The sequence below is a fragment of the Penicillium solitum genome, assembly GCF_028829755.1.
Source record: "Penicillium solitum strain IBT 25940 chromosome Unknown utg000009l_segment0_segment0, whole genome shotgun sequence".
Classification (NCBI taxonomy): domain Eukaryota; kingdom Fungi; phylum Ascomycota; class Eurotiomycetes; order Eurotiales; family Aspergillaceae; genus Penicillium; species Penicillium solitum.
The window spans coordinates 4,105,593-4,120,115 of NW_027072128.1; the positions used below are offsets into that span (position 1 = coordinate 4,105,593).

The 14,523-nt window shown below is 47.0% G+C and overlaps 8 protein-coding genes across 8 annotated transcripts; 4 read left to right on the forward strand and 4 right to left on the reverse strand.

The window, feature by feature from the left end:
* Nucleotides 1–349: 349 nt before the first annotated feature.
* N7455_012657 (uncharacterized protein) lies at nt 350–601 on the forward strand (the record flags this gene model as incomplete). Its single annotated transcript, XM_040952618.2, has 1 exon — nt 350–601. The coding sequence occupies one exon, from the start codon at nt 350–352 to the stop codon at nt 599–601; it is 252 nt and encodes an 83-aa protein (XP_040816798.2).
* A 304-nt stretch (nt 602–905) lies between these two features.
* N7455_012658 (uncharacterized protein) lies at nt 906–1,109 on the forward strand (the record flags this gene model as incomplete). Its single annotated transcript, XM_065606941.1, has 1 exon — nt 906–1,109. One exon carries the CDS (start codon nt 906–908, stop codon nt 1,107–1,109), a length of 204 nt encoding a protein of 67 aa, XP_065460107.1.
* Nucleotides 1,110–1,231: 122 nt separating this feature from the next.
* Nucleotides 1,232–2,341, forward strand: N7455_012659 (SDR family oxidoreductase; the record flags this gene model as incomplete). Its single annotated transcript, XM_040952675.2, has 5 exons — nt 1,232–1,407; nt 1,459–1,517; nt 1,570–1,944; nt 2,005–2,202; nt 2,258–2,341. Exons 1-5 carry the CDS (start codon nt 1,332–1,334, stop codon nt 2,339–2,341), a joined length of 792 nt encoding a protein of 263 aa, XP_040816846.2. The 5' UTR covers nt 1,232–1,331.
* Nucleotides 2,342–2,763: 422 nt separating this feature from the next.
* N7455_012660 (glycoside hydrolase family 92 protein) lies at nt 2,764–5,380 on the reverse strand (the record flags this gene model as incomplete). Its single annotated transcript, XM_040952640.2, has 6 exons — nt 2,764–3,343; nt 3,398–4,081; nt 4,136–4,953; nt 5,008–5,117; nt 5,169–5,201; nt 5,257–5,380. 6 exons carry the CDS (start codon nt 5,378–5,380, stop codon nt 2,764–2,766), a joined length of 2,349 nt encoding a protein of 782 aa, XP_040817072.2.
* Nucleotides 5,381–6,312: 932 nt separating this feature from the next.
* Nucleotides 6,313–7,265, reverse strand: N7455_012661 (PHD finger protein; the record flags this gene model as incomplete). The annotated part of the gene is made up of 2 exons (XM_040952521.2): nt 7,094–7,265; nt 6,313–7,040 (listed from the first exon to the last, which is right to left on the reverse strand). Exons 1-2 carry the CDS (start codon nt 7,254–7,256, stop codon nt 6,313–6,315), a joined length of 891 nt encoding a protein of 296 aa, XP_040816918.2. The 5' UTR covers nt 7,257–7,265.
* Nucleotides 7,266–7,427: 162 nt separating this feature from the next.
* Nucleotides 7,428–9,958, forward strand: N7455_012662 (Zn(II)2Cys6 transcription factor domain-containing protein; the record flags this gene model as incomplete). Its single annotated transcript, XM_040952798.2, has 5 exons — nt 7,428–7,628; nt 7,681–7,848; nt 7,907–8,445; nt 8,501–8,980; nt 9,034–9,958. Exons 1-5 carry the CDS (start codon nt 7,572–7,574, stop codon nt 9,956–9,958), a joined length of 2,169 nt encoding a protein of 722 aa, XP_040816851.2. The 5' UTR covers nt 7,428–7,571.
* A 379-nt stretch (nt 9,959–10,337) lies between these two features.
* Nucleotides 10,338–12,316, reverse strand: N7455_012663 (putative MFS multidrug transporter; the record flags this gene model as incomplete). Its single annotated transcript, XM_040952533.2, has 5 exons — nt 10,338–10,688; nt 10,739–10,868; nt 10,935–11,047; nt 11,098–11,222; nt 11,277–12,316. The coding sequence occupies 5 exons, from the start codon at nt 12,314–12,316 to the stop codon at nt 10,423–10,425; spliced, it is 1,674 nt and encodes a 557-aa protein (XP_040817061.2). The 3' UTR covers nt 10,338–10,422.
* Nucleotides 12,317–13,503: 1,187 nt separating this feature from the next.
* On the reverse strand, nt 13,504–13,832 carry N7455_012664 (uncharacterized protein; the record flags this gene model as incomplete). The annotated part of the gene is made up of 3 exons (XM_065606942.1): nt 13,504–13,640; nt 13,685–13,776; nt 13,813–13,832. The coding sequence occupies 3 exons, from the start codon at nt 13,830–13,832 to the stop codon at nt 13,504–13,506; spliced, it is 249 nt and encodes an 82-aa protein (XP_065460108.1).
* Between the last annotated feature and the right edge of the window lie 691 nt (nt 13,833–14,523).

Genomic DNA, 14,523 nt, shown 5'->3' on the forward strand with positions numbered 1-14,523 from the left:
TGCCACTATAAGAACCTGCACTCACCCTCTCTCACTTTCCTTCTTTCCTTCTCCCTCAAGTTCACCGTTCACTGTTATTTCCCAAGGTCTTTTCTAAATAACAACCTCCTTACATCTAAAGTACTCACAGCTCACAGTTCACACTTGCAATCTACTTACACAGACATTACACCTCCGTTCCAGCGAAAATGGCTCCGAATAAACCCGCCCCCAAGGCTGGAAAAAGCCCAGCCAAGCCAAAGGAACCCAGAGACTCCGATCTGAAGAAGCAGCTCTTGTTCCTGTGGGCCTGCCACAAGGTCTCAGATGCTCAGGTTGTGTTTTGCTCGACTAATTTTGCTTAAATCTCATGAACTGTGCTCACAATATTAACTCGCAGATTGACATTCCAGCCGTTGCCAAATACTTTGGCATCAAGAACAATGCTGCCCAGATGAGATTCAAGCGCATGAAAAAGAAGCTTGATGAAATGGAAGCATCCGCCAAAGGTGTTGAAGAAACTCACGCGTCCAAGGCCAACGATGATGATCACATGGTTCAGACCAAGGAGGCGATCTATGAGGCCAACACTGAGGATGAGGGTGATGCCATGAGTGAATAAGGGGAGCACCCCAAAGGACAGACATCTTTGAATATTCGATGTCTCGACACTTGACCAGATACACAAAGTACATAAAGCCTAGCACTTTCTTTGTTGTTTCTGCACTTTTATGCTGCTTTATGAACCAGTTTGATATCAATGAATCCCTGGTTATTCTTATTATAAAGTCCATTCTAATATAATCTTTAGATTATGTATATGTACATCTGTATGTAGGTAAATCAGGGTAAAGATAAGCCGACTACACGGTTGATCAGTTTACTCCGTCTTTCTTTTCCTCACCTCTTCGATCCCATCTTTCACAATGGAAAATACAAAATCCAACGAACCCCTCGCCCTCCTCTGGGCTTATGAGCTCAACCGGGAGAACAAACAGTTGTTCAAGGGTCTCAAAAAAGTGAATCGACATCTCAATGCCTCTCACCCAACCACATCAGCTGGCCGTGTCAACGATTCACACCAAAGCAACGGGAAAATGAACCAACCGCCCAAGACTCAAGGTTGTTAGTGGACACGACTCCGGATCCATCAACGTTACGTCGCTTTCGCCAAGGTCCGGTCGGTTTTTAGTTGCAGGATGAAGTCACAATGATTGGAGACATGTCGGGGATGGCCCGGTGCGGGGGTTAGAGGGGCACATGGCTTACATCCATTTATTTTCTTCGTTGCTGTTTTAATTGAGCTCATATTATTATCTCGAGTACAAGCGACAACCTACTCATACGACGAAATGGTCCTCGCACAGCCCCCAAATCAGCATGTCATGAAGGCCTTCGACCTCACGGGCAAGGTCGCAGTTGTGACTGGTACGCTATCTCCCGATCATCAAGAATGTCTCGAATAACACCCTGTCACAGGAGGCGCTCGTGGAATCGGCCTTGAAGTCTCGAGGGCATTGGCTGAAGCCGGTGCAAATGTAAGCCACACTATCTGATTCTACAAAACAATCAAACTAACAATTTACAAAGGTCGCTTTGATCTATCATACATCCCATACCGCCGATACAATTGCAGCCGAGATTGCATCTACTAACAACGTACGCACGGCAGCGTACAAAGCCAATGTGTCCATCCAGTCTGAGGTCGAGGCGGTTGTGCAGCAGGTCGTGAAGGATTTCGGGAAACTTGATATCATGGTCGTCAACTCTGGGATTGTCTCGAATGTCGCCGCCGAGGACTACACCTCCGATCAATGGAGCGAGATCATGAGGGTCAATCTTGATGGTGCTTTCTACTCTGCCCAAGCTGCCGGCCGGATATTCAAGGTACAGGGCCATGGAAATGTTATCTTCACGGCCTCCGTCAGTGCGAATTTGGTCAATATCCCACAGAAGCAAGCGGCAGTATGTTCTCTATTGCTCTATTGAAAATGGTCTTTTTGCGTGTCGCTCATCATTGCATAGTACAATACGTCCAAGGCAGGAGTTGTTCATCTCGCCAAGTGCTTGTCTGTCGAATGGGTTGACTACTGTCGAGTTAACTGTATCTCCCCTGGATACATCGCTACCGACATTCTGAATACCTTCCCCAAGGAATGGCGCGACAAATGGTACGACTTGACTCCTGCCAAGAGAATGGCCGAATCTTATGAGTTGAAGGGGGTAAGGTTTCACAAATCCAGTTCCCTCTAGACATCGGTTGACAATCCCCATCTAGGCCTACGTATTCTGCGCCTCAGATGCATCTAGCTATATGACTGGTGCAAACCTCATTATTGATGGAGGATACACTCTACCTTAGATGCTGCCTCGTGATTTGATAAACCAAGAGGCTACTTTATGTGTTAAAGTCGGAGATGCGCGAATGAACAGAATGATGCCCAATGTCCATATTCGGTCCTATCCATGGCAAAGGTTTAATTATATACACCATGTAGTCCCTGAATGTACATAGAGAATTCATCTGCACAGTTTATGCTTTTACTGCCTTTGTATACATTGAAAACATCAAAAAGGGACATCCAAAAAAGAAAAACAAGCAAAAACACGTTGGGATGTTATTACACACAACATCCCTAATATAATCTGAGGACAAATACATGGATCCGATCATTAAAGTCTTACAGAGGCCGTATAAGCCGCGGACTATTCTTGTAGGTACTAAGGACAATCTCGAACTACCACTCTCTCAGCACAGTTGCATCTCAATCCCCAATTAACAATTTAGTGATAATCGCTCAAACTTGGCGGCAGATCCTGAATATGAGTTCCCCATTCACTCTCCTTGGGTCCCAGCACAAGTTCAAGAACACCACCCTCAGCGAAGAATTCGTGGCTGATCCAATTCCTTGACCATGGTTTGTCATTCCACTTGGCACTCTGGATATAGATGGACCTGTAACTAGGATCGAAATTGATGTTGCGGATAGTGGCGACCTTTCCAGTGAGGGCATTTCGAATGCTGACTTCTTTGAAGTAGGGAGGAGTGATCAGGTAAACGTCCTGACCGGGCACTGGCCACAAACCCATCATGCTCAGAACAACAAATGAGCCCATGGCTCCGCTATCGTCGTTGCCGGCGATCCCATTGACTGTCGTGTTGAATTGGGATGGAATGTAGAAGTGGCTCTGCTTTGCCGAGAGACCTGGCCGTCCCGAGTAGTGGAATTGATAAACGGGTAAGAAGGCCTGTTCATCTCCCACATAGAGCAAACCAGAGTCATGGAGATAGCTTAGCCGAGAGGTGAAGGATTCAGCACCGCCAAGCGTCTTGATAAGAGCGCCCATGTCGTGGGGGGCATAACTGTAAAGCGTTAGTTACGAGGATAAGAAGCATAAATCACAAGTGAGCACTCACAAGGTATACATCCATGCACTACCTTCATAGGTCTCATGGCCATCAGGATTGAGGTAGCATGAGGTAAAGTTCAAAAGAGGACTACAAAATATTGGGTCTTGGTATCCCCATGTGCCGTTCGTATATCGAGGCTGTAGGAATCCAGTGAAGTTGGTGTCGACCCCCTTGATGCTTGACTTCTGGTCGGGCTTGAACATGTGGACCCAGTTTCCAGACCGTTTTGTGTATTTCTCATAGTCGGACTGGTGGCCCATGCCTTGTGCCATCTCGGCAATGCAAAAGTCGTTGTAGGCATACTCCACCGTCCGCGATATACTCCGAGTGTGTGTACCTTCGCCATCGGGATCATAGTCATCAAAAGGAATATAGCCAAGATTTTTCCAACTCCGCAAGCCACCGCGGCCTTCCACATCCCAGTTTTTGGGCTCTACCTCTGCATCCTTGACAACAGCTTCATATGCAGTGTCCCAGTCGATACCCGGAACCTTTTTCAGATACGCATCTGCCATAACCACATCTGCGTTGGACCCGCCCTGCGTGAATCCCTTGCAAAGCGACATGCGACAGTCAGGCAGATATCCTTCGTGTCTATAGGTGTCGATTAAGCTGCGCATCATGAGGGACTGGGACAAAGGATCAACCAGGGTCAGCAGTGGATGAATGCTGCGGAAAGAGTCCCATATACTGGGCCATATTATTAGCATGCTAGTCATATTTATTGACGGGGGGTTGACTCACCAATAGTAGCTGTCATAATACGGCTCATCACTTTTCCACAGAGGGTTTTCACCGGTATAGTCTTGGGGACTGATGAATGTTCGATATGCTCCACTCCAGAATACCGTTTGCAGATCTGATGAAACTCCATCTGCATCCACAGAAATGACATCCAACTTTTTTCGCCAAGCAGATTCAGCAGCCGAAACAGTGCCCTCGAAGTCAAAGTCGGGTTGTTCTCGCTCCGCGTTCGAGCAAGCCTGGTGAGCACTTATGAAGCTGACACCAACGCGAGCAAGAATACTGTTATCCTTGGGGGCGTGGAATCTGGCAAATGTACCGGCCGAGAGAGTGGATGATGCGTCAGACCCGAGTGTCAATGTCCGATTGTTGATGTTGGGTTGGTTTTTCTCCCAGGTTCCTGTGTCACGAAGCTCTGCGCCTTTGAAATCAACGCAGACATATGACTTATAACTGCCGATACCAAAGCTCGGGCTGAAAGTTCCACTTCCCGTGATACGCCCGGTTGATCGGTCCACATCGGCACTTCCACTTGTTCGAGATTGTGGTAAATCCATCAGATCAAGAAGAACTACTGGACTGAGCGACTGGCCGGAGGTTTCATTGAACGTGAACCGATATAAAGCAGATCGATTTGTGGTTGTCATTTCCGCGTGAACGCCATTCGCCAATGAAATGCTGAAATACCCTGGGCGAGCTTCGGGTGACTTTCTTTCCCAGGCAGCTGCTCTGTCCGATTGTTGCCATTTGCACTGGTTAATATCGTCTTGCGGGCAATTTCCTTGCGCGAAGATGGGAAAATTTCCCATTGATGGGGACTTTAGAACCAGTCAGATACAGGGCATGTTCTCCAATATTCTGCGAAAACTTACGCCGCCAGTTCCAGAATCATGCATGTGTGAGAAACCAGTCACAACTTTCGTATCATAAGCGAAGCCAGCCTGATTCTCGCCTGTTGTGTCCGCCACGGCTTTGGCCATACCTGTATTTGTTAGCCTTGATAGATGAAAACAGGGTGTATGGTATGAATCACCAAACGGCAAAGTCGCGCCAGCAAATACATGGCCTATAAGAGTTATCAGCCTTAGCAGACAGAAATGCTTGTCATGTTCAACACAAACCTCCATTCGCGGTGCCAATCAAAGGATCGACATATTTCAAGACGTCAAAATCATCTGACGCATCCTTTGTGGCTATGACATTCGAAGCATAGAGGGCTGTCACAATACCACTGAGGAGCCACATGCGGAGGGAGGGATGTTGTAATGGCATAATGGATCCAGGAACTATCCTCGACCATACACAAAGATAATCCAATAGCTGTCCAATTTATAATTAAGACCTAGAAATCACGCGTTCCACTACGGAATTTAAGCTCCTTATTTAGGTATTGGCAACAAGTCGCGGGGAAAACATTCCAACCCAGATCGGCATGCGAACTGCCTTTCGAGGGAAATGACAAAAATTGGGGAAACTGCCAGTCACCTCCTTTGTATTCTTTTCGGACTTTAGGCCGAATGACAATATGCAGCGATTCACCAGTGCACGTAGCATCAACCCTCGACCAAAGTGGTGTCACATCTACCACATCTGGTCCGGGAATACGGAGTACACTCTGCCACGCTCGTTTGCCCCCCACATTGGGAGAGGCCAAAGAGCGAAAAGCGCGAAGGTACGCAAGGAGGATGTTTGAACAAGGATCCAAGAAAAAAAAAACTTCATAATGATCTGGTCCATGACTGGCTGTCGATCGTTGAGGTTGAGGGGGAGCCAATTACTCCGAGCTGCGGGGAACGTTGTCTCTCCAGGGGGGGGGGGTGATCCGTCAGTTCCGAGGGCCAACGAGTCCAGACTGAGCCAAAGCCTTTATTTCATGTAACCTTCTCCGCGCTATTTTGTGTCAAAAATATGGAGAGAGTGACGGTGACATGATTAACACTATGATCGACCGGTCGGAAACCTTTCTCAACGAAACGCAGGATTTCCAACATGCATCTAGAACGTCGAGAAATGATATTCGGCAAATATCAAGCCCATCAAAAGTGATCGTGTCGGGTAAATGGAAAGCTCAAGACATTCAATGTATGTTCTTTTGCTGCAGTTGCAACTCTTCATTGAAATTCAATGTCCTTGTTGGCTATGAGTCAAAAATGCTTCGTGCAGCCAGACACGAACAGTCAAAACATGTCAAGTGTGTCAAGAGCAAGGCTGTCCCAGGCCTTCCCCCTTTGCTCGGACGCCGGTCTTGAGATGACGTCGTGTGCGACTGCCGAAGGGCTGGGAATGGCAGTATCTCGGGGTGAGCGTTTGGAATCAAGGCATGCTTTGATTTGTGCATTCTCGCGTTGTAATCGTGAATAGTCCTCTCGGATATTCACCTTGTCTCGTATTGATGCCCGATTTGATTCAATCTCTTTTATCGCCATCCCCAGTTGATGCTTGAACTGTGATGGTTGGGCATGGTGCTTTGTCTCATTATCTGGTAGCGCTAGATATTCCAGAAGTTGAGGGTACGTCTCTGCCACAGAGAATACCTCGGCTGGCGTACCGCGAGAATTGAGTTCATCAACACGGTTCAAAGTAGGGGGCATCATCCGTGGGGCTGACGATTTACGCCGTGATGCCGTTGGTGCTCTATCACCACGGACTGGAATATTTCCAGACGAGTCTGGATGGCTGCTTGGGGTTGTCCCACCAGTACTTGGGGCTGGGGACGGCACAGGAAACTGAGGCGGTGCACGATCCCAAGCTCTGGCCCGGCAAGACGGACAATGAAAGTTATTTGCAGAGCGAACCACATCCAATAGACATGCAGTATGATAGGATCTACAGCATGTCTGACAACCAATCAGACTGTCAGGGAGACGACACTCCCAACAAACTATATTGTGAGGCTTCCCAGCATCTGCGATAACTAGTTAGCAGATATCACTGGTCAGTTTTGATATAGTGGCACACCAATCCATTCATGATATACGCGAATTTGTTCGGGGCCTGAAAGAACAGGCTGTGTTGAAGATATTGAGCCCCATCGTATCTGATCATGATCTTCAATAGATCGGATCAATGGAGCAGATGAGTCATATTGACTATCAACGAGAATTGACGGTGTCCGCAACATGATGTATGGTTTTTTTTGTTAGAAGAAAAGTAGATGACGACAGGATGTACAAGGGAAAACGTGACCAAATGCCGAGTTCCGAGCGAGAAATTCCCGATTGCTTATGTAATCGACCCTTCAGCCCGCGGGCCTGCGGCGGGCCTGGCACGTATCTTGCATCATTCATTCTAGATTTCATACCCTCGAATTACATCTTCGCTCGATGTATTTTCGAAATGTGAAGTAGCTGTGTGTATTATAAAGACGCAAAGTGGAGCTTCCCCCATGACCTCAAAAACCGAGCACTAAGCCCTGGAGATCACGATACAACCCACAATGCCTGGGGTGCCATCTAACAAAGCTTGCGAACGTTGCAAAAAGAGGCATCTCAAGGTTAGTTCAACTTTCAAACATAAATTTGCAGATTATTGCTAACCTGTGGCAGTGTGATGAGACTCGCCCTCATTGTCAGCGGTGCACCACCGCAGGGGTAGAATGCCCAGGGTATGTTCAAACCCGCAAATTTATCGATCAAGGAGCCACAGTAAGGCGCCGCTATGCTCCATATCAAGAACCTCATCCAAGACCAGGCTCATCATTCAATTCAAGCAATGTAGGTCAAACTGCCAATTATAATTATGCCCAGACACTCATGCTTTGTGATATGATAGGCCCACGCAGAGCTGACATCAGACTCAACGCAGCCAAAAAGCTCACAAGTAGGACTCAGTGAGCCAATTTTGCAATGGAATCAACCTCAAGAGCAAGATAATCCCGCTCTTCATTTCGAGATGGGGGCCACGGGGTTAGACTCGCGAGATGACCAGATGGTATTAGAGATGTCTGGTCATTCTAGCCGGCCAGAGATTGCTATGGGGAGTACCCAACAAACCACCATGCATGCCCCAGAAAGCCCAGCTATCTCTATTCCAAACTCCCTCTCTGCCACTGAGGAAGGCAGCGGATCTACAAGAAACACGATCTATAAGTCAATTTCACCAACTGCGGCCACAGGAGGTTTCCCAACATTTGATAACACCTACAACCAAATCCCACATAAGCACCCCGATTACCACAGGGTCATCTCCGAGAGCTCATCACATCGAAGCGAAAAAGACGAATTCCAAGATATTTTCTCGGAGCTCATGACTGGAACGGAACACGAGATCGCGTTCCTCACTCGACATTACTCTGAGGTAATAGGTCCATGGTGCGTACAGCTGACGTCTCTCTTTGCGTATACAGTGTATTGATAATGTAACTAGGTTGGATTTATCCGATTCTCAGAAATTCTTCACTGTCCATGCTCCTATTCGAGCCATCAACAATCTGTCCGTGAAGTACGCCATTGCAGCGTTAGCGGCCAAGCACCTAGCTCGTTTGAAAGGAGTCAAGGCTTCCACGGGTGGAATGTTCACGAGCCCTGCGACTACGGAAACCTACCCAAATTCAACTCAAGTTGACTGGTTCTTGAAGGCTGCCAATTACTATTACCTGGCAGCTTCAGATTTGAATAACCTTACGTCCGATGGCTATACCACTGTGTCTAGCTCGGCAATTTTGGAATCCCCCTTTGAGATCGTTGGTCGATGGATCAGCTCTGGTCAGACTCAAGCGAACATGAATCCCGGGAGTGAAGATCCAAACGATGTGGCGATCATTCGAAAGACAGAGGAGATGTTGGCAACTGCTACGCTTCTTACCATGTATAGGCTCTTAGATATGCCCGGGGACGAGTGGCACATGTAAGATATCCTCGTTAATGGCTGTTTTTGTTATTACTAACACTTAGACCCAGGCAACTTGCTCGCATTCGCCCTTTGTTTGAGTCTCTTCTCAGTTTACATTCGGCAGCATCCGCCCTGTTTTCTCATGGCATCCAGGCTGCCTTCTGGAATTTCGCTCGCCAAGACTATCTCGGTTCTTATTTCACCCGATCACCTACACACTTCGACCCAGAGAACCTGCCCCTCTGGCGGGCAGCAGGAATTTCAATTAATGACCAGAAAGACTTTCATCTTATCCGGAATGGGTCAACTCTATCGCGGGAAGATCAGGCTGCTAATGGCTTGATCTGGCTTGTCACGAAAGTCATCAATTTTCTCGCCAGGTCTAAACAATTACAGCTCGCGCAGTGGACAGGATCTCCACCGGGAGCTTCACCCGAGATTCCGGGCACATCACCAAACGCCACTCAATTGCCATATCCGGACACAGATACATGGCTCAAACTATCTTTCGAGTTTCAAACATGGTTTGAAAATGTGCCCGAAACGTTCCGTTCTTCTGTGCGGATCGAACGCCCCAAGGACATATCAAAGACTTCCGAAGGCAGTTACTTGCCATTCCCTGAAATCTTTCACAGTTTAACAACCTGTGCTGCTGCCATGCAACATTACCATTTTGGGCGCATCGCATTATTGCTCAATCGTCCGGCAGATGTGATCAGCGCACCGTCTACAGCATTTGACCGCTTACAAGGGTACCGGGAGGTTACGAAAGAGGTCGAGTTTCGTTCCCGTGAAGTCAGCGGCATTGCACTGGGCCGCCCCCAGGGTGGAGTTCGCATATTCATGGTGCCGCTTCTTGTCGCCGTCGGGCAGTGTCTTGAAAATACCGAGGAACATCAGATTATTATTGATCTGCTACGGGGAGTTGAGGCTGATTTGGGTTGGACTACTGAATATGCCATTCGGAAACTCCAGGATTCCTGGAATCAATGATTTTACTTGATTTCTGGTTCTACATCAGGAGGGACCATGAACTATACTGTGACTAAATGTCTATATACCTTATATACCTAATTTCAAACACTCTCATGAGCAAAGAACATTTATATAAGATACTGAGAATATCGCCACTCGTGGTTCATCGGGGATTATTTCCGAGGTATTGGCTATGACATGGCTACGGCTTGATGGAATGATGGCATTCTTCTATCACGCACACCTAGTGTGTGATAGCGAACACTCTCCAGAGTATTTGAAAACAAGTTCATTGTAACATTATAACAAAATAAAATTAAAATTAACCTAGTTTTCTAGTCTAGCAGTGATCAAGGCCTAACAGAAACAGAGATCAGCACGAAAAATATCTCCATAAAAACAAAGAAAAGCTTTTTAATGCAACCGATTCTTACATCCTGTGCCAATGAATGCATACTCTTTATTTCCACCGTTCTGATAGTTCAACCGGATCTAGTTCTGGTCTCCTCCGAGGACCGTCCAGACAGATACCTTTCAACGGGATCTGGATCACCGGAACCACAGGAAGAAACCCTCCGGCCAGCCTTCTTTCTGTCGGAGGCCAAGGTCTGCGCAAATGGTGACAGTTCCCGAATCCTAGGACCTTTCCAATAGAATATGTATATTGGAATGGTGAAGAGGATTGCCATGAATCCCAAGAAGGTGGAAGGCCATTCAAGGTGGTGTGTTGTACCCATGTGTGTGTACACTGTGTTTTTCGGTCAGAGCGTATTCTGCTGTAGGATTGTGGTGACTTACTGGGCACTGAATACATCGCTGCAATACCGGCCAGGAAATCACGGGCGAATCCGTTTCCTCCTGTGGCCGAGGCCGCATATGGACCATACGCGGCAATCATGTAGTCAATTGTGGCCATGTAAATGGCGTACTTGATCACAGAATACCTTCTCAGTCTTTTGTCAATGGATATGGATCTCCTTCATTTTTCACTTACATTGGCAATGGCAATCAAGGCCGAGAAGATCATAGGCGCAATCCAATGGACATGAGGCGGACCAAGACTAGTCCACGCGAACCCAAATAGGCCAATTGTCAGCAGAGGAGCCACTGTTGCGAGTCAGTAATGAGACTAATAGAACAATTCTGAGAATACTTACCCCATAGTAACCAATAAAGCCGAGCTTCTGGCTGGAGAGCATCTGGGTCTTTCTCTCTAATTCTGCAATGTTTATGAATCCATGGAATAAATGAAAAATAGGCAATGAAATAGCCCACAAGAAGTCTGTAGAATCAAATAATTAGAATCATCCTAAATTCAAAGATCGTACATACTCACGGGAGGAATGCAAGTCCAGTTGTAATTGTAGTAAAGTGCCATTGCTTGTATACCGGGGTATACGATTGAAGGAAAGTGAAGATTAGAGAATCGCTGAAGCCGCTGAGCAGAGAGAGACACAAGACGATAGGTTCGCGCACGAACATCACAAATGGACGTATCCAAACCATGAACACCCAGCGGAAGGACATGCGAGTTTTCTTCAGCTCATCACCACTCCACACCATATCTCCGCTTTTCCGTCTTCGCCTGGCCTCTCTTGTGATAAGGATGCTGCATCTGGTCTCTGGAATGAAGAAGTGCAATATCTGCACAAACCCTCCAAGGATAAGCTGAATCCAGAAATTCCAATGCCAGTCCAGGAAGGTTGCCACAAAGCCCCCAACGACTGGGGCAATTACCGAGCCTGCCACGGAAGATAGCACAATGAAGGCCACAGCATATTGTTGGTACTCTGGCTCCCACATGTCTGCTACCATGCCGAGTGTTACAGAACCACCGGCGGATGATAGACCACCGAGAATGCGGCAGATAACAATGGTGCCAAAGTTGGGAGCCAGAGCGCAGGGGATCTGCCAGATATTGACGAAGAACAAACTGAGCTGCATTGTTGGCCATCGACCAAACTCTTCGCTGAAGGGTGCCCAAAACTCGCAGCCAAATGCATAAGCAATGAGAAACCCCATCTGGCCAACACGTGCGGCCTGCTCTGAGATGCTGAAATGTGTCGCGTACAATGTGATGCTGCTGGCATAGAAACTGGCATTGAAATTCATGGATGTTTGGACAGCAAAAATGACGGAGATGATACCCCATTTCTTCCACCAGGGATAGGAGTATCCTAGCTTATCATAGCATTCCCATTCTTTCAACTCTTCTCTGTCGTGTCCATTGACAGCTCCATCTGCACCTTCTTTCTTTCGGCGGCTGGGTCGAGGAGTACCCCCAGGAGAACGGATTTCACCGTCACTATCATCTTGCTTCTCCACGTCTCCGTCTGCTTGATCTTGATTGGAAAAAGGGTCTTCGTAGTGACTCATTGTAATGAAGTATTCGACAAAAATAATCCAAGGGCTCTCAGCAGAATAGCACCCAAAAGGACAAGAGCCGCCATTCTGGATATCACTCATAGACCGGGGCCCCGGAGGCTAATTAAATGCTTTTTGTTCTTCTCCAGAGAAGTGCCGATTATCCATTACATCGACTCCGTAGGTAAACCCTCGGTGTTTCCGATTGGTCCGGGTGACCAGCACAGTCTGGCTCGATCAAGCTTTACCAGGCTTCTTCGCGTGTTTCGTGGTGTGGAGGTGACATCCGGGGACATGACTCTATCGATCATCATTGGGCTCGTCGAAATCCTTCCCTCCACACTCTGGGGGATTGCGGATAAGACCCCAACCGACAGGCCCGCAATTATAATCCGACAACGCAGACATTTTTGGGTCCAACTTCTTGCCCCTTTTGAAGAGGAGATAGTAGGTGAAATTGGTCCGGAAAATCCTCCGGTGTGGTAGTGGTACTACATATTCCTAATAAGGGCAACAAGAGGGCAAGTTTGATGGCGAAGCCGGGATAAAGATTGTGATCGAAGAAAGAAAGGTCTATGGAGCAAAGTCCTGGTAAACAGGAGAGCCTCAGGCAGCCACACATCCAGTCTTAAAACACTACTATATATGCACCTGGGCAGTTGCTACCAGTACTCTAGTTTGCAGCGGCTATAGGGGTTATATGGCCAACTGCTCCTATGGTTTCACTAGTAATATAAGCAATCTTCCATGGTTGTTGACCCAGCTTCGCCATATCGCTGCTGATGCACACCCATATCTAAGAGGGTTCCCCCCTTCTCTTTTAATCCTCACTTGTTTTCAAGATTGATTGAAACAGATTCGGCTAACATGACGAGGAGTTGAGCTCGGCGATCAACATCCAGGATTACCTAGATGCATGTCCGCCACTCTTGTCATAAAGCAATCTAGCCTTAATGCGAAATTGCCCCATTGTGGTGGGGGGAGGGCTTGTGTATATAGAACCATGTAACCTTGTAAAAGTATTCAGCATGAGTATGTCCAATAGGGCTGTTAGAAAGTATAATATACAATGTCAGACTAGTCCAGTGGCTCAACAATAAGCTTTTTATTCTAGTAATAAAATGAATGCCTGTATCTTTCCCACGCAAAAACAAAATGGAGTCATTTAGTGATAGCGAACTAGCAATAAAAATGAAAGCTCACACCCGGGATCGAACCAGGGATCTCATGATCTCATCATCCCTAATGGGAATATACAAGTCATGCGCTTTACCACTAAGCCATGCGAGCAGTAACTTTGCTTGCTGTTCTCCAGCATTATACATAAGGTTGTTTTCTTAGAAAGAGTAGAAATAAGAATAAAACAAAAAATGCTCACACTCGGAGTCGAACCGAGGATCTCATGATTACTAGTCATGCGCTTTACCACTAAGCCATGCGAGCTGATTGGTGGAAGTTCTGCGCTGCTTTGCCTACATAAAGGAAAAAGTGAAGGTCACCATTCCTACCTTTTATATGTAAGGCTCATACAAAAATACTAAAAACCCATTCCTTGTCGTGGTGTGCTAGCGGTGTAAACATGAGAAAAGCAGTAAAATGATATAGACTGTAGGCGACCGTCACTTTCTTGACTGTTGGGAATTGCCTGAGTCCAGGAAGTAATGCTTATAGTTTCCAACCGCTCCAAACCCCGATACAACTCCCCACACTTGCCCAGCCAGACCCCGGCCGAACTCAGCTCTCTCGTACTCTTATGATCTGGAGATTCACTACTATATACCTAGTCGTCACCGCCTTGCCGCCAGAAGATATCCTTGATTTTCGCTACGCGTATGGCCTTGCACCACAGAGGACAATGATATCGTTGAATTCCTCCAGCTATCCTGTTTATTTTATCATCCCATTATTCCATGTCGAGTACCGTTTGGCTCTCAGGCACAAATCCCCGGTCGGCTTTGAAGTCAGCTTTACTGTTATCCGCTAGGTAAGTTTTCACGAATGAAGAGTTCTAAATGTAGGAAAAGAGAGTTGACAATAAAGGCTGCATTTCATAGATCTACCCGGCTACAGATCAACCTACAGCTAGGATTCTTACTGGGGGGAACTTTTACCGGGGCCAACTCCACCGCTGCTCAAGAAGGACTTTCTCCCTCGTTGATGGGTCTTTTATTCTAGCCGGAAGCTTCTATCATCCTGATGTTTATCCGCAAAATAATTTG